General features: G+C 40.0%; 2 protein-coding genes across 6 annotated transcripts in view; one reads left to right on the forward strand and one right to left on the reverse strand.

Annotated features, from left to right (window-relative positions):
- Positions 1-3,785, forward strand: part of PAPLN (papilin, proteoglycan like sulfated glycoprotein) — a 43,208-nt gene extending 39,423 nt beyond the window's left edge. The window contains exon 28 of the mRNA XM_023726358.1: positions 3,413-3,785. The gene's annotated coding sequence lies outside the window, so the exon portion shown is untranslated. The remainder of the gene's footprint in view (positions 1-3,412) is intronic.
- NUMB (NUMB endocytic adaptor protein) overlaps positions 1,232-26,094 on the reverse strand; it is a 175,407-nt gene continuing 150,544 nt past the window's right edge. For 4 of the 5 annotated variants that reach the window (XM_023726357.1, XM_023726356.1, XM_004371019.2 and 1 more), the window contains 6 exons: positions 15,162-15,236; positions 12,056-12,196; positions 9,130-9,334; positions 7,804-8,097; positions 6,076-6,225; positions 1,232-3,278 (listed from right to left, as the gene is read on the reverse strand). In XM_023726357.1, coding sequence (XP_023582125.1) covers positions 2,563-3,278; positions 6,076-6,225; positions 7,804-8,097; positions 9,130-9,334; positions 12,056-12,196; positions 15,162-15,236 — 1,581 coding nt within the window. In that variant the 3' untranslated portion in view covers positions 1,232-2,562. Of the gene's footprint in view, positions 3,279-4,181; positions 4,329-6,075; positions 6,226-7,803; positions 8,098-9,129; positions 9,335-12,055; positions 12,197-15,161; positions 15,237-26,094 lie in introns of all 5 variants that reach the window. The other variant, XM_023726355.1, reaches the window with a different exon arrangement.

Here is a 26,094-nt window from a genome sequence, read left to right on the forward strand (position 1 = left end):
AATATGTGTGCTACTGGTTCATGAGAAACTATTTGTTCTGTAAGCCTTCACCTGAAGTACATAAAAAAAAAAAAAAAAAAGCCTTAGCCAGAAAGGGATGCCAGTGGGAGGAGGACAATGAGACAACAACAGGGAAGTTGTTTCAGAAATGATTTGAGCTGAGGAAAGTCATTCTTCATCTCTCAGAACCTCCAATTCCTCATTGCTTAAATGAGAGGCATGGACTCAATGAGCTTCCAAGTCCCTGTCCACTTTAACTTTCTATAAGTTCTCCAAAGGACGGACTGGGCCTGGTAATAAAGGTTATCCTTGTACCCAGGAAAGACAAGCCTTACAGGGACTATAAAGCTCTGAAAGGTGACTTTATTACCAACACAGTGGCTGGAAAAGAGACAAACTGCATCATGGGTGAGTGACACTTTTTGATCAACCCCCCGATTCAACAAAAGAAACGTGGGTGAGGGGCAGAGGTGTTTTTCTTTCCGTTTAAAAAAACATCATTGAGACTCATTCCTTTTCATTTACCATGCCTGGTTTTGCTATAGAAATTGGAAAATACGGGTTACTTTCCTGGACTCCCCAGTTTCTTCAACTGAACCAGAATTTAGCAGAAGGTAATACTGAGGTTAGCTTACTCTCTGCAGTTAGCTCTTCTTAAGAGTTGTTAGCCATAGAATAGTGAGCTAGGGTTAGAGACTAGAGTAAAACTCACTCTAGACTAGTGGTTCTCAACCTTCTTGCATAGGGAGCTTAAAAAAAAAAAAAAAACCTGGGCTTCCAACCCCACTAGAGATTTTGGTTTAACTGACCTGGGTTGTGGGCTGGGCAGTAATATTGTAAAAGTCCTCCAGCTAATTCCACTGTGTAGCCAAGGTTGAGTATCACCGCTCCAGGCCTGGGCTCTCAGACTGTAACGTGCATGTGAATCACCTGAGGATCTTCTTAAGATGCAGATTCTGATTCAGGAGGGCTGGGTGGGGTCTGAGAGTCTGCCTTTCTAACAAGCTCCAGGTGATGTCCGTGCAGCAAGAATCTGACTTTAGAGATATGCACAGGCTCACTCAGCCCAAAGTATGAATGAAAATACGAATTTTAAGGATATACTAGTCCCAGTGAAAGATCTTCTAGCTGCCACTAAACTAGAGATCAACAGCAGAATGGAGACACACAAGACCAAAAAAACATATTTGCTAATAAAGAAAAGGAAAGAACAGCCCTTCGTGAGCAAATCTTCTACCATGAACATTTATTTTTGTTAAAGCAGATTATAAATTCTCATCAGTACAAATATATATAACTTACATTTGATTGTAAGGCCAACGTTTAAAAGTAAAAATGAGATGGGATCTCATGTTGTTTGACCAGAGGTCAACTGGCTGCAACTGGCAATGGGACTTTTTGCTAACCAAAACAGGAAAAACACACAAAGCTAGTAAAAACCAGAATCCCCATCCCCACAAAACTCGGAGAAACAAAACTCGGACAAAACAAAACCCACTAAACCAACATCAACATAATGACCCAACACAGTAACCTGTGTTCCCTTCTGTGGATATGATTATGTAATTGTCACCTCAGTGTTTAAAAAAAAGGATTAACATAAAATACATGTTCTCTATAGAGCATATTTAGATTCCATTAAAATAATGGCATTAGAATTTCATCATAAGTTTAAGACCAGGACAATACTGCTCTTTCATTTTCTTTATTTAAAACTATAACCTAGTGACTGTATTGGTCATAAGCATGATTGTTGCTGCAATGTGCTACTTACAATGAACGATACTGAACAAACTAGGGATCCCGTCTGCCACCTTCAACCTTTCCTTTTTTTACTTCAATAGGCATCAATGATAAATCAATCTTATGTACAATTTCTTACAGCTAACCCTTTTACCTTTGGCAAGATTACTTACAACTCATACAACTTTTTAATATTGAACTATTTAAAATAGTCTAAATGCATAAAAATAAAGATTTTGGCTTTTTTGATATATATTTATAATATTTATTCTGTTACTCAAAATGGAAGCTCAACTTTATCCCCAAAATATAGCTCTGCCGGGCAACTGCTGACATGCCCTCCCGGGAATCCTGGCCACACAGCCTGCCCCTCTCTTACCCAGCCTGAGCACAAGCCACTCTGTTCTTGATCTCTAAGACAGGCCAGTACTGAGGAGGCAGGTGAATGGCCTGAAAAACAAAGGGAGATCGTTTTGCTTCCCATTGTGTTTTATATTCCAGTAAGTGTGCTTTGAATACAGATTCCTGTTTAGATACTTCTGCATCTCTGTTTCCAGAGACTTGTAAGGAGATGAGGAGAGAGGGCAACATTTCCTTGACTTCTTTAGCCTAACTGCAAGGCAGCTCTTTTCCAGGAATGGGTTTCCCCACTTCTTTCAAAATCACCCCTCACTCCACTCTGTGCCTGGACTTGTCCTGGGGACTTTGGGGATTACTGAAAAGTGTACTTATCAGGAAAGCAGAGTCCCCTTTGTGCCTTTGACCTCCACTCCCACCCCTGCCTAAGTACAAACAAGATACATAGGCCATACAGACTGCTTAAAGTTCAATTTCAAATGTCTTCTGTAAGTCACTGGAGAAGGGGTTGGTGGGTGACGGGTTAGTACGTTGCTTGGACTTGCTTTCTAATGCAGCCCACTGCACTTCGAAAGGATCCACAGGGCAGGTGCCTGCAGGAACCTCTGTGTGCTTGTCTCCTGAGGGCAACTTGCCATCGTCTACACCATTGAAAGCTGCAGAACCGTTGAGGTGCTGAGCAGGAGGCTTAAAGAAGGGACTGGTGGTAGCACTGCTCATCTCATACTGAGGGAATGTCTGCTGCTTGACCAGGCTGGGTGACTGATGGGGGTGGGCAGCCTGAGGATGGCCTGCAGTGCCAAACACGTTGGCTACCATCTGGGAGGGAGTGATGCCCACCACAGGCACATTAGGCGCTGGATAAGGCATCCCGTTGGCCACAGGATAGGACTGGGCAGGGACAAAGGCTGGCTGCAGGGGTGGGACCACACTGACTGGCACGGGCTGAGAGGTGAGGAATGCATTCCCTTGGAAAGGCGGTGCTGGCTGGGAGATGGCAGTGGGTGGAGTAGGCTGGAGAACTGGCTGCGGAGGGGCAGCTGAGGCCTGGGGCGGCTGAACCCGGACACTCTTGGACACCTCTTCTAACCAGCGGTCAGCCTCAGAGGGAGTGCGTCTGTGACCAGCCTGGAACAGACCTGGAGAGGCAGCACCAGAAGATTGACCCCACTCAGTCCCTGGAACCAACAAGATGAAGAGTGACAAAAGAATCAGTCATTAGGAGCTTCTTTCCTTGCCTTATAACCTTGATTATTTGAATGATCCTTATGTGGAATAAGTCTGCCTAATGGATATTTTGTGCTTTTGGTAGGTGGGAGGAAAGTCTCTGTTACCAGCTGAGGAGGTTTCGAGGCAAGAAAAAGAGAACCTGTCAGACATGCTGCTGTCTCAGAAAGCCAGGGACGTTGAGGAGCTGTTTAGATGTGGCTCAAACACATCGAACCAAAGTAGCTTTTTGGCGTCAGAAGCTCTCCCCATCGCCATGGCTCATCTACAGTCCAGAAACCAGCTTGCACGGGTGCTAACGGGCCCAAGGTGATTCCCCTTCTACTCTATCAGGGCAAAAAGAAAACCAGTGACCTCGTGCTGTACCTTGCTGGCCCCTGCCTGGTTTCCAGACACATACTGTCTTTCTCGTGAACTGCCTTTATTACTATTTTTAAACTTTTAGGTTTTATAGTTAATAAATGTTCACTGAAGAAAAACTATAAAAGCAAAAACAAAGTTCCAAAGACTCACTTTTTGTAGGCCTGCCATTGCAGGAGGCAGAGTCCGCCCTTCCCACGGGCATGTCCACATATCACCAAATCCAGTGATGGACTCTGGAGGTGGGGCCAAGGAATCTATTTTATAAAAGCTCCAAGGTAGTTCTTTCCCATAGACATACTTAAGAACTACCAATCTAACCTCTTTTGTCCTTCTCCTTCACCATCCTCTCTTAATAGCAGTTTACTTCCAGGAAAGAACATACGTTTCCTAAAGAGATTCCTCCTTGATTCCTACTCAGGTAAATGGTTGATTCTAGAACCACGTCACGTATCTGATCCCAGAGTCCTCACCACCATTTGTGGCCACCTTACCCGAATATATGGCTGCAATTTCCTTGTTAGCAGCATCAGGGGCATTGGCCCAAGGGTTGGTTTCACGCACAGGCATTGCTACAGGTGCTAGAGCGGTATGGGCTGGCTTAGCAGCAAGCACATGGAAGGCAGAGTCAGTGCCATTAGCTACAATGGGAGCAGACAACATCAATGGAGTTAATTCATGCAGGGTGTGTACCAGTGACCCCTTGGAGCTGGGTCAATCAGGCCAATGTGCAATACTGGTGTAACAGATAAACATAAGACAGAAAAATTGGTGCTGGGATAACCATGCCACCTTGCAATGGATAACCATGCCATCTTGCAATGGATACACATACCTTTCAGCAAAGATGGATTAGAGATTGTTATTAAAATGGCTACACTGATAAAGTCCCTTTATTAAAATCTCCTTGCTCTTTTTACTCCAGTTATCTATTCCATCAGTTTCTACTCCTTAGCTCCAGGTCTCTATCATATTTAGTATGGAGCAGATGAGGAAGCTCCTTCTCCGCCCTACCCTGTAATCATTCCCTCTTTGGGACTGGGCAACTATGCTTATGGTCTTGGTATTATTTACCTAGGGCTTCTTTAAAAGCCTATCTCACTCACAGACTGGGAGCTCCTTAAAGGCAAGGAAAGGACTATGTTCTATTCTATTTAGTATACCCAGTGCCTAGTACACAGAGTCAGTAGAATGTTAACGAGTATTATATCGAGAAAGGCCTAGGTTTAAATCCTAGCTGCGTGACTTTGGGCAAATTACTTAATCTCTTTGAGCCTAATTTTTCGTACCCGTAATGCCTACTTCAAAAGATATTGTGGAGATTAAATGAGATAATACACTAGTCCTTACCACATGTGGCAGGTATAAATTGCTAAGTGCTCAATAAGTTGTATCTTCTTCTTATTGGTACTATAAATGTTTACTTACAAAATGGGCCTCCTTGGAGGAAAACAATGTAGTAGCTTCCTCCAACAGAAGTGGGGTACTGTCTCCACAGCACAATTTGAATGCCCTGGTTCTTCTTCTGAGCTTTTTCCCAAAAGAAATGGAGCTCAAATTCTAAAGGAAGACTAATTTAAAAGCCTGTAATTTAAGTTATATAAACTCTTTGCTGACCTTTAAGTCAATACCAACTGTTAACTCAGTATCTCTGCAAACAACAACTTTTAGTAACTGTTCAATGACACAAAGGCAAAGTTTAGGACAGTAGCTTTAGTTCATGAAATGAACTGAAGAGCCCAAAGGGGTGTCTTTTCTTTATGCCTAGCCTCTTGTGGCCAAGCAGAGACTAGGCAAGCCGAGGATTTCTCTGTACTGTTGACATTTTGGGCTGGATAATTCTCTGTTGGGGCGGAGGGGAGAGACTGTCCTGTGCATTGTAGGCTGTTTAGCATTATCCCTGTCCTCTACCCAACGAGATGGCAACAGCATCCCTCCCAAGTTGTGACACCCCAAAATGTTCCCAGATAATGCCTGTGGGGGGCAAAATTGCCCCCAGTTGAGAACCACTGCCTGAGAGAAGACACGGCACTAGAACCAATTCTGATGATTGCTGCTTCTGGAAAGCTGGCTGGATACTACTGACCCTTAACTGACAAGTGGCAGAGAAAGTGGTGGGATGGGCCTCTAGAAGCACCTTATAGAAAGGGAGGAAAGAAAGGTATGTATATGCAAAATGAGGAATGCTGGCATCTTAGGAAGCAAGAAGGGGAACAAGGCACAAAGACATTGTCAAACAAAACTTAATGAGCCTAAGACTCAAACAGGGAAATTACTGGATCTGACCAGTTCTTGGGAAGCTCAGGATGCCAACTTACAGTTAGTGAGCAGTGTAATAAAAGCACTAGTTCCGAAGAGAACAGCTAACTAAGCCAAGAGGGCACTAACCTTGAAAGACAGGAGACTGTGGTGCCACCACTGTCACTGGCTTGGTCATTGGGGCAGACGAGAAGGGATCCTCAGAGGGTGTGCTAAAGGCGTTGGTGATCTGCGAACACAGGGAACTGATGCTCTCTGCTTCCCCTTCTACCTCTGGCACTGCAAGGCAAACAGACATGGGCTCCAGACAGGAAAACTGAATACTCCTGAATATATAACAGCATGACACAAGGTGACATTTTATACTGAATCTCTTATTTGTGGAAGAAAATGCATCAACTGTCAGATGGAGATACACAGCAGTTTTAGAAAATTTACTGATCATCATTTTCATTGGCTTTTCAGATGGGAAAGTATAAAATGTCAACAATACATGTACTAAAGTACATTTTCCTCCCTTGCAAATCCCCAAATTTCTTTATTTCTTCTCCTCTGTGACAGTGTTGAGAACTTGGTGCTCTTTTGTTCTCTTTTTACACTAGATGTTCAGCTGACTAGAACTTTCTAGAAGACATCTGCAACCTGTGTGCCTTCTAACCAGTTCCCAAGGCTGTGGCCTAAGTTCTAGAGCCATTTAGTGATTCTATGAGAAAAACTGGTTAAAATAAGGGGCACCAGTGGGTGCTCGGTGCTTTTCTCTGTAATAAACACTGACAATGCCATCACTCTCCATTTTCTCCAAGGTTGCTAGTACCAAATATATGAACTGTGATAACATGATAAAGTGAATGGAGGTCTGGGACTCTAGAGACTGTTCTTAATACTGACTCTGGGGTAATTTTGTGTCACTGAGGAAGCTAATTATGCATGCTGAATCTCTGTTTGCTCACCTGTAAAAACAGATTAGTAGTTTTTGCTCCCCAGCTGCACCAGAGGTACTTGTTTCCGTTTTTGTAGAAACTGAATGCTGGAAAGACCCACGGTAATCATCTAGTCCAACTGTTCTTTAGGCCTAGTTTCATTTGTCAAAAGAACTCTCGTACTTTCATGTCACCACCAGTAAGAGTGTCCTCTTAAAACAGTGCTTCCTCCTATTCTGTTATAGCAATGGTTCAACCTCTCTCAGAGGGAAGTAAATTAGGGCCCAATAAAAGCACTGATCAGATCTGACAGTTTAGCTCCGGATCTTACGATGAGGATAGAGCAACCAGGGCTGGCTCAGCTGTACAGAGGCCACACAAAGGCCTGTGTGGCAGTTCTGAAAGGTAATGAATATGTGTGAGCAAGCCCACTGTCTCCGATGAACAACAGATCTTGGATTTACACAGGAGTCCCGTTTAGAGTTTCCTCACTATGGAGCCAACTAGTCACAAGGACAATGGGCACTTACCCATTTCTTCTGGTACATCTGACAGTAATGCTATTTAACTGTGTTTCTAAAGCCTGTTTAATTAATTCCCTGCTGGGTCCTAAGCGGAAGAATAAGAACAGAAACTTGAGACTCTAGATGTTTGGAAGCTGGTTGGCTGAGAGGTAGTACACTTACATCAGGACAAACCACAGACCTTTAAGCTCAGGCTAGAAATTCCCTTCATGGCTCTGTCACCTATTTGTTGAAGAGAAACGAATGATTCACACCTCCCCCCCCCCCATGGAATTTAGTTTTCTCTTACTGGAAAATGACACAAGATACAACCACCAACCAGCCTGAGGGAGAGAGGAGTGGATAGTCTGACAGAAGAGATGAGAATGCTTCATTGCTAGAGCACCCAGTGAGTCGGGTGGATGCTACATTACCTGCATTTTTGATGGGGAAATCAGTCTTCCTTTGCATAGTGGAAGGCAACTCATTGATGCGCAGGGATAGTTGGCGTTTAAAGGGTGACATCTTCTGGCTAAGAGCAGGAAATCCTCGGAAAGAGCCTTGGCGGGCAAGCTGTTCAATCGGCGCATGTCGGCGTGGGATGGCATGAGGATTGTTCATCTCCACAGAGGCAGTGGCATCCGAAGTGGGAGAGGTGGGAGAGGACGGGGATGTGGCAGTGTTGCCAGGGGCCACTGATGAGCCCCCAATTGCCTTATCTGTTTCAACTCAAGAAAATCAAGATAACGAGGACCTTAGCAATGTCTTCAAATAATTTCTTCATATAATTTGAGCTTACATAGCTAAGGAACTCAAAAACCCTTCTATGTCCTTTTATCTATCTCCTTCCCAATGTCTCTAAAGGATAGGTTAGAGGCTCTCCCAGTTAGTTCAAAAATACACCCAACCCAACGTTAGACAACAGACTCCTGAGTAACTTGAATACTTGCACAGGCATTTCTGCTGTGGTACCATATGTACCTGAAAAAACTCACATCCTGCAAAGTTACACACTAAAACTAGCAGCTATGGGAAAAAGAATTTGGCGCCAAACTCTCAAAATCTATGGACTTTTGCAACTAAAGAACTAAAAAACAATAATAAGAATAGTAAACCCACTGCTGTCAAGTCGATTTTGACTCATAGCGACCCTATAGGACAGAGTAGAACTGCCCCATAGGGTTTCCAGGGAGCACCTGGTGGATTCGAACTGCCGACCTTTTGGTTAGCAGCCGTAGCTCTTAACCACTACATCACCGAGGTTTCCAATAAAAATAGTAGCACAATTAAATCCACATCTGCATTTGCACCTAAGGTGACAGCTGGTGGATGCTTTTCAGCCGTAAACTCTGAAAATTCTTTCTTCAAGGTAGAAGAAAGAAGATGCATTATAGAGCTCAGATGCATCTGAAAATTAAATTTAATTCTGCAGCTCCGAATTAAAAATCTGTTCCAGGCTGTAGATATTACCAATTTTTTTAACACAGAGAAAAATGTCTTTGCAGCTTCTTCAACTACATGCTCAGCTTCCCCGACAGCTAAACATAATGGAAAGCATAAACATTTTTGAAGCTACTAAACTAGGTGCTCTAAAGGAAGGCACTTTTGGTAAGACTTCTAGCTTTGTTCTTAAGGTCTTCATATATTGCTAAGGCTTTCTCTTTGATTATGAGAAAGCTTGCTCCTGATAGCTTCAAAATATTAACCTGTTGAAGAAATCTGCATTAAATAAACACACATTATAGTAGAACAGACTGTACCTTTCTTGGCATCTTGCATTTGTTTCATGATTTCCTCTCTTTCTGCTTGTTCAGTGGCTGTTGTGACACGGAATGATCCTTCTCTTGTAAAAGTGGTCCGACTAGCATCAAAAGTAGCGGTCACTCCACATTCCTTCTCCCGCTTCTGCTTACGTTCTAAACAGGCTGCAAAAGCACAGCCTACTGCATGGCTCAATCTTTCACCCTGTATATACCAGAAGGTTTTAAAAACTTTTTTTAGAATTACAGTACCAGCCATTATGAGTTAGTTTGGACAATAAATAAGTCTGTTTTTATACAAAGCGAAATAAAATGTTGGGAACTCCAGCTTAAAATTACATTTTAATATATTAGTGTGCCAAATTAATGAAAATGAATAAAGTACCTTAGGTAATGCTTATGATGCTTTAATTATACAAACTGCTTGCTGCAGGCCTTATGTAAAGTGATCATCAGGAACCTGTGCTTTTGAGAACAGCCACTGACCTATCACACAGGCTCCCTCTGTCACGTTATCTCTGCCTACCAGCTTAGGAGACGCTGCTCAAGGTTCTTAGCCCTCAGTCTTGATCTGCAAACCTCTATTTGCTCTTTAGGAGGAACAGTAGGAATATTTACCGAGCATTTCTAAGAAACTGCTGCAAAGGCAGTGCGATCTCAGGAGTTTATTGAGTACACTGTCCAAAAAAGAAAACGTAACATATGTCTAGGAAAAAAAGGTATGAACTTAGAACTTCTGATAAATACAACTCGAGTGATGGAAAGCCTTTCTGCATGCTCTCTTCTCTAGGAACCCTTGAGTTTTAGGCCCTCAGTGCTTTCAGGTTTTCCCCACACCTTTCCGTATCTTGTTCTAGCTCTCTCTAACCCTCAACTCTACCTCTCATCCATACACACAGGCAAAAGCTGAAGCATGTTTTTATCTATATCCCCTACTTATAAAGCAATTAAACAGATAACACTGAGTTGTTTGTGTGTGGTAGACACTGCTTTATAGATACACTGGATTATCTCAGAGTGAATTTAATAAATTCAATGGATTATTTTTACTACAGTTATTTGTATTTTAAACTACATTCCTAATGGTGGAATAAAAAAGTTAAAGATAGTGTAACTGTTGGCATCGGTGGTGCTGAGAAGATATATTTGGGAACAGGGAGCCCTCTGTGGCGCTCTCAGAATTACATCAGGTAGACAGGACTCCTCCATTAACAAGTAATTTCACTGAATTTTACAGCATCAGCTATCACAATGTGGGGTAATGTTTGAAATGATTTTTGTCACTAAAATTTTACATGACTACAAACCATCTGACTGCTTATTTAAAGATGACAGACTTAGTCTTTATGAATCCAAATGAATTTCCATCTAACTTCCTAGTAGGATGATACAAGGCTAGGTGTGAAAGAATGAAACACCCAGAAAGATCCTTAGATTCTTAGAGCATGTAAACACAGCTCAATTATAAGGACAATGCAGGCAAAGAGAAGCTTAATGTTTTTCCTAGGCCTAGGGTAGTGGTTCTCAAAGCGTGATCTCCCAACCAGCACCAACAGATCACCTGGGAACTTATTATAAATTATAAACGCAGATTCTCAAGTCCTACCTCAGACCCACTGAATCAAAAACTCTGGGGGTGGGACCCAGCTATCAGTGATTTAACAAGCCCTTCAGGTGATTCTAATACGTGAGACCCACTGGCCTAGGATATTCAAACACCTGAAGAGCCGTGATTTGACAAGAAAATAGTTTTAAAATTAGTATAGGGAAATTTTTGAACTCTTTGGATTTTGAGTCTAGTGACAGCAAAATACACCAGCGTCTTTGGGGCTTTCTTAGGGCCTGAGACAGAAGCAGCACTCAGTCTCAAAGCATCCGTGTCAAACCAAGGAGGAACAGCTTTAACAATACTAGTCATCATTTCTGGAGCAGTTACCATGGAGCAGATCCTACGCTAGGTGGTGCTTATGTTCATTATCTTATTCAGTCTTCACAACAATTACTTCTATTTTATAACAGTGGATACTAAGACTCAGAAAACATTAAGTAAGTTGCCCCAAATCTGACAGCTAGTAAGAGCCAGAGCCAGGACTGGAACCCAGATCTGACACCAGAGCCTCTATACCACTGTCTCTCAAGGCTTTAAGAAAAAATTTGGTCAGTTCTAGAACATCATCACCACCTTCCCTTCCAGGTTAAGCCTTGGCAATGGCTTTACTGAGCTGTACTCTTCAGAAATGGCTATTACTGCCTTGTCCTGCATGGACTTTTAGGAAACCCAGAAATTACTGTGTACTCAATTCTATAACTGTAGTAAGATCATCATCCAAAAGACTTGTCTTTCATGTCAGAATTTTGGTAATTTACATGAAGGATGAAAATTACTCTAGATTTTTAAAACAAAAATAATAAAATTTACCATGTAACAATTTCTAGCATAGTTCAATTTACCATACTTCAGTATTCTATTTTTTAATTAATTAAAAAATACTCTAACTCAATTCCTTCATTTGTAATAGAATCTTTTGGTAAATAAATTTATAAGTACCTTCCAAATATCACTATCTTCTACCCAGAGGTATCAGCAAACAAAAACATTTAAGAATCCTGAACACAGTTTCAATAATGAAAGCTTTCAAATATGTTTAACAACCACTGTAACCAATGCACTTATACTTTTTTTAATGGCACAGCCTGACCTTGAATCTCAGCCGATTATCTTGCTCTGTGAATTGCAGGGTCACACAAAGAGGTAGGAATTACCTGAATACAAGTAGTCAAAGTAGGCTAGCTTAACTACTTCCGAGAGCAGATGCAGCAGCATATACTTGTCAAAAATGTACCGGAAACTGTTTGGCTGAGCCAACCTGGAAGGCACTCAGCTAACTGATGATAGTCATGATGAAATGCCCGTTGTTGGACTCACCGTGTCCTTGACAGCCATGAAACAATGACAGATCCAGCGCCGAGTGGTGCCATCACGACAGATGTAAGAGAAGGCTCTATCAAAGTTCCTATCTGGGGCACAGAAAGAAACTTTTTCTATTGTCTGGTCAACTATGAGGTCCTAGAATAAGGAAAGCACAAAAGAAGAGAAGACTTATGAGGTTATTCCAATTTATAAGGAGAAATATAGGAGGCTCGCTCCACAATAAAGAATGCCTATGTCCGTCATCTAATGCAGCTAGGCTATGGAGTGGGTTAGATCTGAGGCCAGCAGTTTGAATACTGGGAATATGACCTAGGAGGGATTCCAAGAGGTACTCAGTCCAGATGCCTCCTTCACCTCATCTACTGCTCTAAAACATTTATTTGTTGATTCTAGTTTTAGAAGAGCTTTCTTTTATGGTAGATTCCATGTTCAATTTAACAATACATATAAATCAATATCTTTAATCCAATTTCAACATAACTCATTTAATGATACCATTCCCCAGACTATTCTATATATTTATTATTATTTTGAGTCTGATTTTCTTTGTGAATGGTATAGTTTACACGAAATGTTTTTAAAAATCTTGAGGCCCTAAGGCTCTTCATTTAATTTTTCCGTGACCTAGAATCTATATATGCTGAGGTGTGGCTAAAAGTGCTAAAACAATCAAACCAAAAGCATTATTTAAAGGCCCCCCTTTTGGGTACATCATAGCATTCTGGGATTCTGTGAAATCAGAGTCTGCTATATGGTGGTCCAAGCGGCTTGTGATCGGCTGCTAACCTAAAGGTTGGCGGTTTGAACTTACTGAGCAGAGCTAGAGAAGAAAAGACGTGACAATCTACTTCCATAAAGATTACAGCCAAGAAAACCTTTTGGAGCAGTTCTGCGCTGTAACACATGGGGTCACCATGAGTTTGAATCAACTCAACTGCAACAGGTTTGGTTTTTGTATAGTACAGCCTGTCTTTAGGCTGTTGTTGTTAGTAGCTGAGTGCTTAACAGTTTCTGACACCCAGGGACTCTGTCTTCAAGCTGCAAGTTGCGAAATGGGAAAACTGCCCAGTGTCATTTCCTTCTACCAAGTGTTGACTTTCTATTAGAATCTGCCTGCTTTGGGTTATTCTCTAGTGTCTTCAAGTAATTGTTTTATTTTGTCCCGAGTTTATAGTTGTTTGCAGGAGAGTTGGTCCAACAGTCGCTTAATCATTACTGGAAGTGACATTAAAAAAGAAAATGACTTTCCTTTTTTACTTCTTAGTAATAAAAATTTAATTTTATGATCACTTCAATCACATTTTCCAGTCAATTATCTGTTCTTCTGAGCAACTATCCAAGAACTACCATACTTTTAAGTAGGAACGCTATCAAAACCAGGGTGTCTTAGTTTCTTAGTGCTGCTGTAACAGAAACTACACAAGTGGGTGGATTTAAAGAACCAACAGAAATTAATTTTGTCACAGTTCAGGAGGCTAGAAGACCAAACTAAGGGTACTGGTTCTAGGCGAATATCCTTGTGTCAGTTTCTGTAATCCCAGCAATTCCCTGGTTCTCCACATGGCATCTATCTTTCCCCCGTTTGTGCTTGCTTATCTCTGTGCCTAATCTGCTCTTTTTATATACCAAAAGTGATCAGGTTTGAGACACACCCTATACTGATATGACCTCATTAATAAAACAAATAAAACTCTATTCCCAAATGGGATTACATCCACAAGTAACATGGATTAGGATTCCAATATGTATTTTGGGGGGACACAATTCAATCCATAATAGGTGTGGAGATGGGACAACAAAACAATCTGACAGCTTCTTGTTCAAGGGGTAGGGTACTCAAATTTTGGCTTCTCTTCTGCAGTAAATTTGTATAGATCATGGCATGGCCTCATGACAATGATCCTAACTTATTTTGTTAGTTCCTGCTTCTAACTAAATATAAAGGTGGGACTATAGATCCAAGGATGACAAGCCACCAATTACTATTATCCCTCAACGTGGAAAGAGCTAAACTAATGAATGCCAGTGCTATAAAGTAGCCACCAGGGGGCAGTATCACTTTCCAATTATTGTATAAAACAAATACACAGCCTCCAAGGACAAATTTCATTCAAAATACTAATGAAAAATAAATTTTCTTAAAAATAAGCTAATCAAGATGATTATAACTTACATTCAAGACAATTGTTTCTCTTGAAATTGAAAAAAAAAAAAAAAGCTTTAGATGGAAGGTCAAAAGGACTAAAATGCAGCTATATTAAATCACTTGAAATTAATCAGGCAAGTTACCCATCAAAACTGCTCTTTATCTGCCAGACTTTTTCCGCCTTCCAAGGATATCTGAGTTTTTCTTTTTTTTTTTGAAACATCACTTTCTTGTTAAAATTTTTCCTGACCTGAGGTCTTGCATAAAATTTAAATTAATGATTAAATGCACTTACCTACACAGGGTCATTATTAGTCAAAATCAACTCCACAGCAACTAACAACAACAAAAAAACACCTTACGCTTTCTCTATGTCTCTATCCTTATTTGGGCATTTAGGATCACTTTTTCTCGAATGAAAAAATGCTACCTACAATTTGAGAGATGTTGTATGGACTCTACATAAATGTTAATCAAATGAGCCATTTACTAGTTCTTAAATTTTTATTTAAATAGGGTTTTCAGTTAAACAGCAGGTTAATCAGTTCAAATATCACTTCCTAAAAGTGATATTTTATTAAAGAACAAGAAGAAATTTTAGAAGTGGGCCATCTGTAACATCAAATTTGTGGAGGTGAAAATTTTTCTTAAATATATAAAAACAAAAATAGAACTCAGATCTTAACATTAAATGAAAATGCTTACTACATTAAACATGCTGTATCATGTAGAACAAACTGTTGAGAAAATTCTCTTCTATTTTTCATAAGGTAAATGAGTAACCAAATTGGTTTCCTGAACGTTAAATAGTCTCTCAGGAGACTGTACTTTGGACAAAGAGGAAGGATGTAGAGTTAACTTCAACAGCTTAAGGCCATTATATTTGATCATGGACCAAAAAAAAACCAAACAAACCCATATATACAGTCACATATAAGCTTATAAAAATCTTACCTTAGTTTTTTCATCCACAACTCTTAGTCCATCTGCTGACACCCACAGGACTGCTTTAACTGCTTTTTTTCCAGTCTTTTAAGAGAAACAAAAAAAAAAAAAAAAGGGAGGGGGGAGACACATACATATATTAAAAAAAGAAAAAAAAAAAGGTCATCTTCCAACACTGACTTCTGCCTTCCAAAAGTCACAGGTACAGATGAAATTCAAGTTTAGGGGGGGTGCCCAAAGCCAGATACTCAAACCAAACTGCAGAAAACATTCAGGGAAAACAAGCTAAAGCCATTATTTTAGAAACACAATGCAAAACAAGATAAAATTAAGTACAGGGGATGGGACGGATGGAATCAAGACCAAGATATCACATTCCACAAAGGGCAAAGAATTCATAACTAGATTCTTCACCCATTTAAAAAATCAACCAAAAAAATCAAGAGTCAGATAAATATTATATACATAAGGAGTTACACCACAAGTAGCTTCTACCAGCGTATCTGGAGTGGGAAATAATGCCTAAGTCTAAACTGAGGTGTTGACCATTCCACTATCCTCTGACCCCAATGTGTATAACAGGACCCTTGGTCATCTGAAGTTTTCATATTCAAAGCCTAAGGAGTCTTCATTATTCCATTGTAACAATCTTTAAAACCCATTATTTCTTCTTTCAGGATTAACAAAGAACTGGTATGGCTTTTAATTTGGCACTAAATATGTGGAGACAATTTGGGGACCTAGGAGGATTAAAAAACTGCTGAAAAAATATCTTTATTATAACATGACTCTTCTTTTCACTGGGTAAGGAAAGACTTCTTTTGGCACACAAGAATCAAATGAGAACAGGCTAGGGTATGATTTCTCCTGTGATGGAGTAAAAATGGGGCAAAGGGATTTTGTAATAGTAATTTAAAGGCTTCTTAACTGCTCCAACAATACAAGTGAAATAAAAGGAAAACAAAGGCTGAGAATAGATATCAGAATATCATAAGTATAGATCAAAAAGAATGTGGTACTAAAGGCTGGAGCAACAGCTTCTAGAAGGGACAACGGAAGATAACAGAAATGTCTACCATTTTCATCTGTACGTCTCCAAGCCCAGCAATCCTCGACAGGAGAGGCACAGCCACATTTAAATGAACTGTTGTGATCCACTCCAGGCTCATCATCTCCATCACCACCACACAATTGATGAGTGCCTGTAATATGCTACACAGTGGAACTACTGGAAGAGCTCAGTCCATTGAAAGGTGATACCCAGAAAAACAAAAAGAAATATACAGTAATAAGCGCTGTAATAGGCCTGAAAACAAAGTACAATGATGTCAGAAAGTAGGCATGGTCAATTGTGAAATCAGGGAAGATTATATACAAAGGAGATCAAACTGGGTCTTGAAATAATTCTTCTAGCTGTCCTAGGTGGGGACAGGGAAGCAGAGAAGTGATAAAGGTTGTGGACATGCCAGGCAGAAGAAACAGCAGTATAGGACAAGGGAGCAAACAACATGGCAAATGTGGGGCCCTATAAATAGTTCAGTATGGCTTGAGAGTAGGATGAGTGTGCAAGGTACAGTGGGAGATAAAGAGGATGAAAGGCCTGGTCATGGAAGACCCTGTATGTCTGCTAAGGAATATAATCTTAATTCTGTGAGCAATTAAGAACTACTGAAGGAATTAAAGAGATTTGCAATTTTAAAATATTATACTGGCAGCACTACAGATGGGATGGAGAAAGGCTGACAGGAGGTAGGAAGACCATGAGATTCTAGGTAAGACAAAATGAAGGCTGAGCTCCCTTGGCTGAGATTTCACTTAACGCTACTAAGTAAATGCTAAGAGATAGGAATAGAGATGAGAAAGTTTGTCATGGATTGAACTGTGCCCCCCTGCCCCAAATGTGTGTATCAATTTGGCTGGGCCATGATTCCCAGTATTGTGTGGTTGTCCTCCATTTTGTGATCATAATTTTATGTTAAAGAGGATTAGGGTGGGATTATAACACCCTTACTAAGGTCACATCACTGATCAAATGTAAAGGGCGTTTCCCTGGGGTGTGGCCTGCACCACCTTTTATCTTACAAGAGATAAAAGGAAAGGGAAGCAAGCAGAGAATTGGGTACCTCATATCACCAAGAAAGAAGCACCAGGAGCAGAGTGTGTCCTTGGGACTCGGGATTCCTGCGGGGAGAAGCTCCTAGTCCAGGGGAAGATTGATAACAAGAACTTTCCTCTGGAGCCGACAGAGAGAGAAAGCCTTCTCCTGGAGCTGACACCCTGAATTTGGACTTACAGCCTACTAGACTGTGAGAGAATAAACTTCTCTTTGTTAAAGCCATCCATCTCTTGTATTTCTGTTACAGCAGCACTAGATGACTAAGACAAGGTTTTAAATGGTAAATGTTAAGGGAGGAGTTGAAGACTCCTCTCTGGTTCCCAACTTGGGTAACTGGGTAGAGAAGGTACCACCAAGTAAGATAGGGAAGAGAAGAGGTACAAGAGCAAGTTTGAAAGGGGTAAGAATAGGATTTCAGTTTGAATTTTTTTTTTTTTTTTGTGCTTTAGGTGAACATTTACACAGCAAATTAGTTTTCCATTCAATAATTCATACACAAATTGTTTCCCGACATTGGTTGCAACTGCTGCAATGTGTCAGCACTCTCCCCATTTCCACCCTAGGTACCCTGTTTTGTCCTGTTTCCCTGCCCCTCCCTGCCTTCTCATCTTTGCTTTTGGGCAAATGTTACCCTTTTGGTCTCGTATAGTTGATTGTTCTATGGAGCACATTCCTCATGGGTGTTACTGTTTATTTTATAGGCCAGATCTATCATTTGGTTGAAAGGTGGCCTCCGGTGATGGCTTCAGTTCCAAGTTTGAAGGGTGTCTTAGGGCAACAGTCTTGGGGGTTCCTCCAGTCTCAATCACACCAGTAAGTCTGGTCCTTTTTATACATTTGAATTTTGTTCTATATTTTTCCCCCTTTGTAACTGGGACCTTCTATTATGTTCCTGGTCAGAGTGGTCAGTTGTGGTAGCCAGGTGAAATAAGCAAAGTTTGAGATGTCTATGTAACATCCAGGTGGATATGTCCAAAAGGCAATTGGATATATAGGTCTGAAGCTATAGTAATTTAGAGAACAAAGTCCTACAGGAGACAGGATAGGATGGGGCTAGAACACAAGCTTTTACACAGAAGGAGAGATGCCCCTTCTTCTGAAATGGAGGGACAGAGATGAGGCTGAGTAGAAATAAAGACAGATTTGTAAAGAAGGGAATGACAAGTTGAGTAGGTTAGCTCCTGAGAACCACGAATTTCTCTGTGAAGAAGATGACAGTACCTGCTTTACTTTGCTGGTGTTACACTGGGGCTATTCCAGCAAACTGGGACATACAGTCACCCCACCAACTACAGTAACTGCCCATATTTATCCTATACTTACGTAGCATTTAGTATTTTGCTGGAAGGTTAAGTTCCATGAAGACAGGGTTTTTTCCATCTATACTGTTCACTGCTATGCCCCCAGAGCTTAGATCAATGTCTAGCAGAGTAGGAGTTCAAGAAATGTTTGTTCAAAGAACTAATTTGTTAAATATCTGCTGTAGGAAATGAGAGAGACAGCTGCCCAGTGATTCAGAAGGATGCCAAATGGCCCTGAAAACATCACGTAAGAAATTTAAATTTGCTATCATCAGTCCGCTCAATTGTTTAATTGTAGCCTACAGTGTTCAATATCTGGGTGCAAGAAGAGAGACAACAGATAGGGCTACTTCAAGGTTGTGGGTTTGAACTTAGAAAAAATAAAAGGTTATTTTAGAAGTGGATTGTTTTCCAGTTAATCTCCTCACAACATTCAGAGAAATAATATACCATCTTCTTGGCCCAGACATAGTTATGGAAATTTCTGTACTTTTTGAGCATGCTTTTACAATAATTTTTATGGTGTTGTACTGATCTCTCAGTAAGGCATTCTATTTAATATATTTCATGGCCTATGATCTCTCTAAAAAAGGGAACAAACCAGGTTAATATGAATTCTTCTTGCATTTGTTCATACATTTGGGTGCTGATTCTTGTACATCACTATTATTTGCCACATTACAGTTACTTCATTCAGATACTGAGATATTAACACGCAATGCCTATACCAGAAATTAAGCCCAGAGTTTCTTCCATAAATTCTATAGTGGCAATGCTTCTGTACTGTATGCAAAATTTAGAGTCTTAAATTTTTATCATACAAACTAAGATTCCTGAGCACTTTTTAGAAATGATAAAAGCCAGAGAGAGAAGATAAAGTTGTTTGTTTTTTTTTTAAATGTGCTTTATGTGAAACTAATTTACAGCACAAATTAGTTTCGCACTTGACAGTATGCACATAAAGTGTTTCATGACCTTGGATTCATTCCCCACAATGTGAGGAGATAAAAAGTTTTTACTTTTGTTTTTTCTAAAATATCTACTTAAACCAGTACTATAGAGCAGGTCAAAGTTAGCTAAAAAGAAGAGATAACCAAGAGTAAGTATGAAATACACAATTTATACACATCTTAGTGGCATCAAACCAAAAACCAAACCTACTGCCATCAAGTGGATTCTGACTCACAGTGACCCTACAGGACAGGGTAGAACTGTCCCATAGAGTTTCCAAGGCTGTAATCTTTATGGAAGCAGACTGCCACATCTTTCCCCCACACAGCGGCTGGTGGGATCAAACTGCTAACCTTTTAGATGGGTTAGCAACCGAGTGCTTTAACACTGTACCACCAGAGCTCCTTCTTAGTGGCATAAGCACTTTTAATTTGTTTTTTTTACTTAAAGACTACATAATACTTCAGACATTAATAAATATGTGGCAGTGGTAATGTGGATGTAAGACATTAAGAATTAGTTCATCACCACTGTTCCAAAACTTTCTATTTTAATAATACTTTCAAGGTTACAGGTAGAATTCACACTGACTACTGTCAATGTCATGAAAACAGTTTCAAGATAAAAAGAAAACTGCTTATTGTACAAATAAAGAAAACCCAAACCCAAATCATGCCCCTATTAGGACAGAGTAGAACTGCCCCATAGGGTTTTCAAGGCTATAAATCTTTATGAAGGCAGACCGCCACATTTTTCTCCCACGGAGTGGTTGGTAGGTTCAAACTGCCGACCTTTCGGTTCATGGCTGAGCGCTTTAACCGCTGAGCCACCAGGGCTCATTCAAAGAAAGAAAAGTGGGGTCTAATATGGACAGAACTTCAGTAACTTAAATTTAAACTGGTGAAATCTGAGCAGAAAGTTATGTTACAACTTTCAAGTGACCACTATACTTTGTAAATACTCACCTTGTTAGTTGCCATTGAGCAGATTCTAACATATGGCAACTCACATGTGCAGAGTAGAACTGCTACACAGAGTTTTCAAGACTGTGACCTTTCAGAAGCAGACTGCCAGGGCTGGTCTTCCAGGGGCCTCTAGGTGGCTTAGAACTGGCAACCTTTTGACTAGTAGTTATACCACTGCACCACCCAGGGACTAAATATCCAGCTTAGAATTTTAAAATTAAGATCTGCATTAAACATCTTTGATTATGAGTAGATGGAAAACAATAAAGCAATTAAACGGGCTCTGACATTGGTGGTGGATCTATTACAAACTACTGAATCAGAAAAATTGTACTGCAAATAAGAGAAATACATAGGTAATGTTAACGTGGGAAAAAAAGTGAAAGGACACAAAGCTGTTACAAAAACACAGAAATATCAACTTAAACAAGCCTGCTACACTGTAAGGTAACTAAATATAAAAGCTAACCACCAAAAACCAAACCATTGAGTTGATTCCGACTTACAGCAACACCATAGGGTTTCTAAAGCTGTAAATTTCTACAGAAGCAGACTGCCACATCTTTCTCCTGCCGAACGGCTGGTGGTTAGCAGTTGATCGCTTTGACCAACTGAAATAACCAATTACAAAAAAGAAATGTCATCTATCTACCTACCTACCTACCTCTAGGGTATGGTTATTTTAGTAGAAACCACTTTTTATAAATTAAAAAAGGATGAAGATGACAAGTTGGTGATATTCTTGGTAGGCTGCAATATTCTCACAGTTGCTCCTTGCTTTTACATATTGGTGTTATCCTGGGGAAGTATTTCATACTCCCAGCTGGAGAAATGAGGCTTCATGGTAAACTATTTAAATCTGAGACTGGCAAACATTCTATAAAGGACCAGAAAGAATATATTTTAGGTTTTGGGAGCCAAATGGTCCCTGTTGCAGCTAGTCAATTCTGCTCCTATAGCACAAAAGGAGCCACAGTCAAGAGTTAAACAAATGGGTGCGGCCTTGTTTCAATAAAACTTTACTTACAAAAACAGGTGGTAGGCTGGATTTGGCCTGCAGGCCATAGTTTGCTGATCTCTGATATAAATGATCATAATCCTTGGAAAGTGATTAATTCTTTTTGGAAAGACAATTCATTACACTGAAATACCAGATCTGTTTGACATTATGTCTCTGAATTCTTTTTTTTTTTTTTTGACAAATGTACTTATAATCTACTATTTTAAACCAAGAAACAGATCTCAGGTGTTGTCCAACTCTAGAATTCTATAATTCCCAAGATCACCAATGAGGTAACAGCATGCACCTGTTGTTTATGTGTGCCATCAAGCCAATTTCAACTCATAGTCACCCCATGTATTACAGAGAAGAACTGGTCCATAGAGATTTTTCTCCCCCCATACAATAATTTATACATACATTGTTATGTGACTCTAAATTGTTCTCCCCATACTATGACAGCACACTCCTCCTTTCTACCTGATTCCTCATGTCCATTCAACCAGCTCCGAATCCTCTCTGCCTTCCCATCTCACCTCTGGACAGAAGCTGCCCGTTTAGTTTCTTGTATCTACTTGACCTAAGAGGAACACTCCTCACGAGTATCACTTTATGTTGCACAGTCCAGTCCAATCCCTGTCTGAAGAGTTGGCCTGGGAAATTGTCTTAGTTCTGGGCTGATAGAGAATCCAGGGACCATGCTTTCCGGGGTTCCTCCGGTCTCAGTCATTGAGTCTGGTCTTCTTACTAGAATTTGAGTTCTGCACCCTACTTTTCTCCTGCTCCATCCGGGACATGTGTTCCCTGTCAGGGCGGTCATTGGTGGCAGATGGGCACCATCTAGTTCTTCTGGTCTCAGGATGATGCAGTCTCTGGTTTATGTGGTCCTTTCTGTCTTTCTAATACTTTCCTTGTGTCTTTGGTGTTCTTCATTCTCCTTTATTCCAGGTGGTTTGGGACGAACTGATGCATCTTAGATGGCCGCTTGCAAGCTTTGAAGACTCCAGATGCCACTCACCCAAGTAGGATGCAGAACATTTTCTTAATAAGCTTTGTTATGCCACTTGACCTGGATGTCCCCTGAAACCATGGTCCCTAGACCCCTACCCCTGCTACTCTGTCCCTCAAAGTGTTTGACTGTATTCAGAAAACTTCTTAGCTTTGGTTTAGTCCAGTTGTGCTGGCTTCCCCTGTAGTGTGTACTGTCCTTCCCTTCACCTAAGATGATTCTTATCTACTATCTAGTTAGTAAATAACCCTCCCCCTCCCTCCCCACCCCTGTAACCATCAAAGAATGTTTTCTTCTGTGTTTAAACCTTTTCTTGAGTTCTTACAATAGTGGTTTTATACAATATTTGTCCTCGTGTGATGACTAAATTCACTCAGCATAATGCCCTCCAGATTCCTCCATGTTACGTTTCACGGCTTCATTGTTCTTTATTGTTGTGTAGTATTCCATTGTGTGGATATACCATAATTTGTTTATACATTTGTCCATTAATGGGCACCTAGGTTGTTTCCATCTTTTTGCTATTGCGAACAGTGCTGCAATGAACACGCGTGTGCATATATCTATTCATGTAACGGCTCTTAGTTCTCTAGGATGTATTCTAAGGAGCGGGATAGCTGGATCCCATATGGTACTTCCATTTCTAGCTTTTTAAGGAAGCGCCAAATTGATTTCCAAAGTGGTTGTATCATTTTACATTCCCACCAACAGTGTATAAGTATTCAGTCTCTCCACAACCTCTCCAGCATTTATTATTTTGTGTTTTTTTTGATTAATGCTAGCCTTGTTGGAGTGGGATGATATCTCATTGTAGTTTTGATCTGCATTTCTCTAATGGCTAATGATTGTGAGCATTTCCTCCTGTGTCTGTCAGCCACCTGAATATCTTCTTTGGTGAAGTGCCTATTCATATGCTTTGCCCATTTTTTAATTGTTTTTTTTTGTTGTTGTTGTTGAGGTTTTGTAGTATCTTGTAGACTTTAGAGATTAGACGCTGATTGGATTTTTCATAGCCAAAAAATTTTCCCATTCTGTAGGTTGTCTTTTTACTCTTTTGGTGAAGTCTTTTGATGAGCATAAGTGTTTGATTTTTATGAGCTCCCAGTTATCTAGTCTCTCTTCTGGTGCTTGTGCATCGTTACTTATGGTTTGTGTTGTGTTTATGCCATGCATTAGGGCTCCTAGCGTTGTCCCTATTTTTTCTTCCATGATCTTTATCATTTTCGATTTTATATTTAAGTCGTTGATCCATTTTGAGTTAGTTTTTGTGCATGGTGTGAGGTATGGGTTTTGTTTGTTTTTTGCAGATGGATATCCAGTTATGCCAGCACCACTTGTTAAATAGACTGTCTTTTCCCCAACTAACAGACTTTGGGCCTTTGTCAAATATCAGCTGCTCAAAGGTGGATAAATTTATGCATGGATTCTCAATTCTGTTCCATTGGTCTATGTATCTGTTGTTGTACCAGTACCAGGCTGTTTTGACTACCATGGCGGTTATACCAAGTTCTAAAATTAGGTAGTGTGAGGCCTCCCATTTTGTTCTTCTTCTTGAGTAATGCTTTATTTATTCGGGGCCTCTTCCCTTTCCATATGAAGTTGGTGATTTGTTTCTCCATCTCATTAAAAAATGCTGGTGGAATCTGGATCTGAATTGCATTGTATCTGTATATCGCTTTGGGTAGAACTGACATTTTCACTATGTTGAGTCTACCTATCCATAAGCAAGGTATGCTTCTCCACTTACGCAGGTGTCTTTTGGTTTCCTGCAGTAATGTCTTGTAGTTTTCATTGTATGGATCTTTTATGTCTCTGGTTAGATTTATTCCTAAGTATTTTATCTTCTTGGGGGTTGTAAATGGTATTGATTTGGTGATTTCTTCTTTGAGGTTCTCTTTGTCAATATAAAGGAATCCAACTGATTTTTGTATATTTATCTTGTATCCTGCAATTTTGCTGCAATCTTCTATTAGTTCCAGTAGTTTTCTTGTGGATTCTTTGGGGTTTTTCTGTGTATAAGATCATAGCATCTGCAAATAGAGATACTTTGACTTCTTCCCTACCAATTTGGATGCTCTTTATTTCTTTTTCTAGCCTAACTGCTCTGGCTAGGACCTCCAGCACAATGTTGAATAAGAGTGGTGATAAAGGGCATCCTTATCTGGTTCCCTTTCTCAAGGGGAATGCTTTCAAAGTCTCTCCATTTAGGATGATGTTGGCTGCTGGCTTTGAATAAATACCCTTAATTATACTGAGGAATTTCCCTTCTATTCCTATTTTGTTGAGAGTTTTTATCATGAATGGGTGTTGGACTTTGTCAAATGCCTTTCCTGCATCAACTGATAAGATCATGTAGTTCTTGTCTTTTGTTTTATTTATGTGATGGACTACATTGTTTTTCTAATGTTGAACCATCCCTGCATACCTGGTATAAATCCCACTTGATCATGGTGAATTATTTTTTTGGTATGTTGCTGAATTCTATAGGCTAGAATTTTGTTAAGGATTTTTGCGTAAATGTTCATGAGGGACATTGGTCTATAATTTTCTCCTTTTGTGGTATCTTTACCTGGTTTTGGTATCAGGGTTAAGCTGGCTTCATAGAATGAGTTTGGGAGTATTCCATCCTTTTCTATGCTCAGAAATACCTTTAGTAGTAGTGGTGTTAACTCTTCTCTGAATGTTTGGTAGAATTCTCCAGTGAAGTCATCTGGGCCAGGGTGTTTTTTTGTTGGGAATTTTTGAATTACCTTTTCAATCTCTTCTTTTGTTATGGGTTTATTTAGTTGTTCTACCTCTGTCTGTGTTAGTTTAGGAGGTAGTGAGTTTCTAAAAATTTGTCCGTTTCCTAGGTTTTCAAATTTGTTACAGTACAATTTTTCATAGTATTCTGTTATGATTCTTTTAATTTCAGTTGGGTCTGTTGTGATAGCACCCATTTCATTTCTTATACGGGTTTACTTGCTTCCACTCCTGTTTTTCTTTTGTCAGTTTGGCCAATGGTTTATCAATTTTGTTGATCTTTTCAAAGAACCAGTTTCTGGCCTTGTTAACAGGATCAACTCTTTCAACTGTTTTTCTATTCTCTATTTCATTTAATTCTGCTCTAATTCTTATTATTTCCTTTCTTCCGGTGCCTGAGGGCTTCTTTGGCTGCTCTATTTCTACTCTTTCCAGTTGTAAGGTTAAGGTTTTGATTATGGCCCTTTCTTCTTTTTGGATGTGTGCATTTATTGCTATAAACTGACCTTTGAGAACTGCTTTTGTTGTGTCCCAAAAGTTCTAGCAGGATGTGTTTTCATTCTCATTTGATTCTATGAATTTCTTGATTCCATCCTTAATTTCTTGTATAATCCAGTAGTTTTTGAGCAAGGTGTTGTTCAGTTTCCATGTGTTTTTTTTTCCTTACCTTTTCTGTTGTTGATTTCTATTTTTATGGCTTTACGGTCAGAAAAAATGCTTTGTAATATTTTGATGCTTTGGATTGTGTTAAGGCTTGCTTTATGGCCTAATATGTGGTCTATTCTGGAGGATGTTCCATGTGCGTTGGAAAAGAAAGTATACTTGGCTGCTGCTGGGTGGAGTGTTCGGTATATGTCT

This window comes from Trichechus manatus, unplaced genomic scaffold, assembly GCF_000243295.1.
Source record: "Trichechus manatus latirostris isolate Lorelei unplaced genomic scaffold, TriManLat1.0 scaffold00010, whole genome shotgun sequence".
Classification (NCBI taxonomy): Eukaryota; Metazoa; Chordata; class Mammalia; order Sirenia; family Trichechidae; genus Trichechus; species Trichechus manatus.